Genomic DNA, 2131 nt, shown 5'->3' with positions numbered 1-2131 from the left:
ATATTACAGTTTTTTTCAGTCGCTAACAAGCGTTTGTCCAAACAGTTGTCACATTTTCAAAACTCTAAACACAATTAGCACAGCATCAGTCTTTTGTGGCCATACCATTCACACATTTCATGTCGTTTTCACACAATATGCAATCAGTGAACACATTTCCACAATGCTTACATTTTCTTAACAGACAAGCTATACCTCCCAACAAAATTATGGATTGTTTTTGTAGTATTCACGAATGTTAACACACAACATCCCACAATAGCAAAAACAATATTCCAAACCTTAGATACAGTATAAAAACCTCTGCTTCTGCAATGATATCAGTTCAAAAACAATATATCTCAGCTGATAATAAACAAACAATTGAATAATTGACACACAGCTGATTTATGTTGGGTGAATTGGGCCAACCACAGCTGATTCCAGTCTGGCTTAGACTCAGTGGCAGGGGTTATTTTTTTCTATTACTATAAAATGAGGACTTTGAGGAGTGATGTTTTTGGAAACAGAAACAGAAAAAGACAAACACTGTAATGTTTGGACGTGGAAGAGGAAGAGCAAGGGGCCCAGGGAGAAGACCAGCTCCAGTGAGAGATGCAGGGCCAGGGAGAGGTGCAGTGAGAGGTGCAGTAGGAGGTGCAGGTGCAGTGAGAGGTGCAGTGAGAGGTGCAGTAGGAGGTGCAGGTGCAGTGAGAGGTGCAGGTGCAGGAAGAGGAGCAGGCCCAAGGAGAGGGCAAGGTAGAGGTGTAAGAATGTGTGGTGGTGGCATTGCAAGGGCTGCAAGAACAGTAGTCAGTGATGAAATTCGTGCCACTATCATTGACTATGTAATCAACCACACTAAGAGAGGCTGGTGAAAGAGTGCAACCCAATTTGAGGCGGTCAACGGTTGCCTCCATTATTCGCATCTTTCAACAAACCAACAGGTAAGTATTGCATTTTATATGGATTGTTTCTATTCTCACTTGACATGTCAATAAGGTCATACAGTAATGCATATGTTGATTTTTTTCCCCTCTAAAGAATGCAACGTCTTCCACCCTCTGGGGGAAGAGGAAAGCTCCTCAATAATGATCAAGAGCTTGCAATTGTAGAAATGGTTGTTGCAAATAATGCAATAAAACTGCATGAAATTAAAACTAGAATTGTGGAGGACCATGAGATATTTGGCAATATAGAAAGCATCAGCCTCACAACCATTACACGGACATTGTCCAAACACAGAGTGCGGATGAAGCAGCTCTACACTGTTCCCTTTGAGAGGAACAGTGAGAGAGTCAAGGAGCTACGACGACAATATGTCCAGGTATAGTGTATATTCAATTCATTGTCCAGTTCTATAAGCTTTGCACTTTGCAAGTAGGTAACCTACACAGTAATAGGTTACAGTACAGTATGGTATACAGTAATGACATGATATACTGTACATAAACTTTGTTTCAGAGAGTTATGGAATTGAAGGCCAACCAGGCCCCTCATGAATTCATTTACATAGATGAGGCAGGATTCAATCTATCCAAAAGGCGTCGACGTGGACAAAATATAATTGGAAAAAGGGCCACAGTTGATGTGCCAGGACAGAGAGGGGCAAACATTACCATGTGTGCAGCAATGGCAAATGCAGGATTTCTCCTTCACAGATGTCAGGTTGGACCCTATAATACCGAGCCCCTCCTTGCCTTTCTCAATGATCTCCACCAGCGCCTGGTACCAGAGCAGGATCAGGAGGGTGAAAACATGAGGACCTTTGTAATTACCTGGGACAATGTTGCTTTCCATCATTCGCAAGCAATAACAGCATGGTTTGAAGTCCACCCAAGACTGGTAAGTCTCTTCCTTCCACCCTATTCACCTTTCCTCAACCCCATAGAGGAGTTCTTTTCTGCATGGAGGTGGAAGGTTTATGACCATCAGCCACATGACCAGATGTCCCTCCTTGAAGCCATGGATGCTGGCTGCAGGGACATCACAGTTCAAGATTGCCAAGGGTGGATCCGACATACCAAGCAGTTTTATCCCAGGTGCATCGCCTTGGATGATATCAGATGTGATGTTGACAAAAACATGTGGCCTAACCCTGAAGATCGCAGGGATTAGATACATTAATTTTGTGCTATTTTTAGTTCCCCCC

The 2131-nt window shown here is 42.9% G+C and overlaps 1 protein-coding gene across 2 annotated transcripts; it reads left to right on the top strand.

The window, feature by feature from the left end:
• Positions 1-2131, top strand: LOC132842246 (uncharacterized). 2 transcript variants are annotated; one of them, XM_060864921.1, is made up of 4 exons: positions 1-642; positions 703-926; positions 1024-1306; positions 1444-2131. In XM_060864921.1, exons 3-4 carry the CDS (start codon positions 1025-1027, stop codon positions 2095-2097), a joined length of 936 nt encoding a protein of 311 aa, XP_060720904.1. In that variant the 5' UTR covers positions 1-642; positions 703-926; position 1024; the 3' UTR covers positions 2098-2131. The 2 variants fall into 2 exon arrangements, with proteins under 2 accessions (XP_060720904.1, XP_060720903.1); XM_060864920.1 differs by having other exon boundaries at positions 703-1306.

This window comes from Tachysurus vachellii, chromosome 3, assembly GCF_030014155.1.
Source record: "Tachysurus vachellii isolate PV-2020 chromosome 3, HZAU_Pvac_v1, whole genome shotgun sequence".
Classification (NCBI taxonomy): domain Eukaryota; kingdom Metazoa; phylum Chordata; class Actinopteri; order Siluriformes; family Bagridae; genus Tachysurus; species Tachysurus vachellii.
Note: the sequence above shows the minus strand (reverse complement) of the source record. Positions and strands in the feature narration are given on the sequence as shown.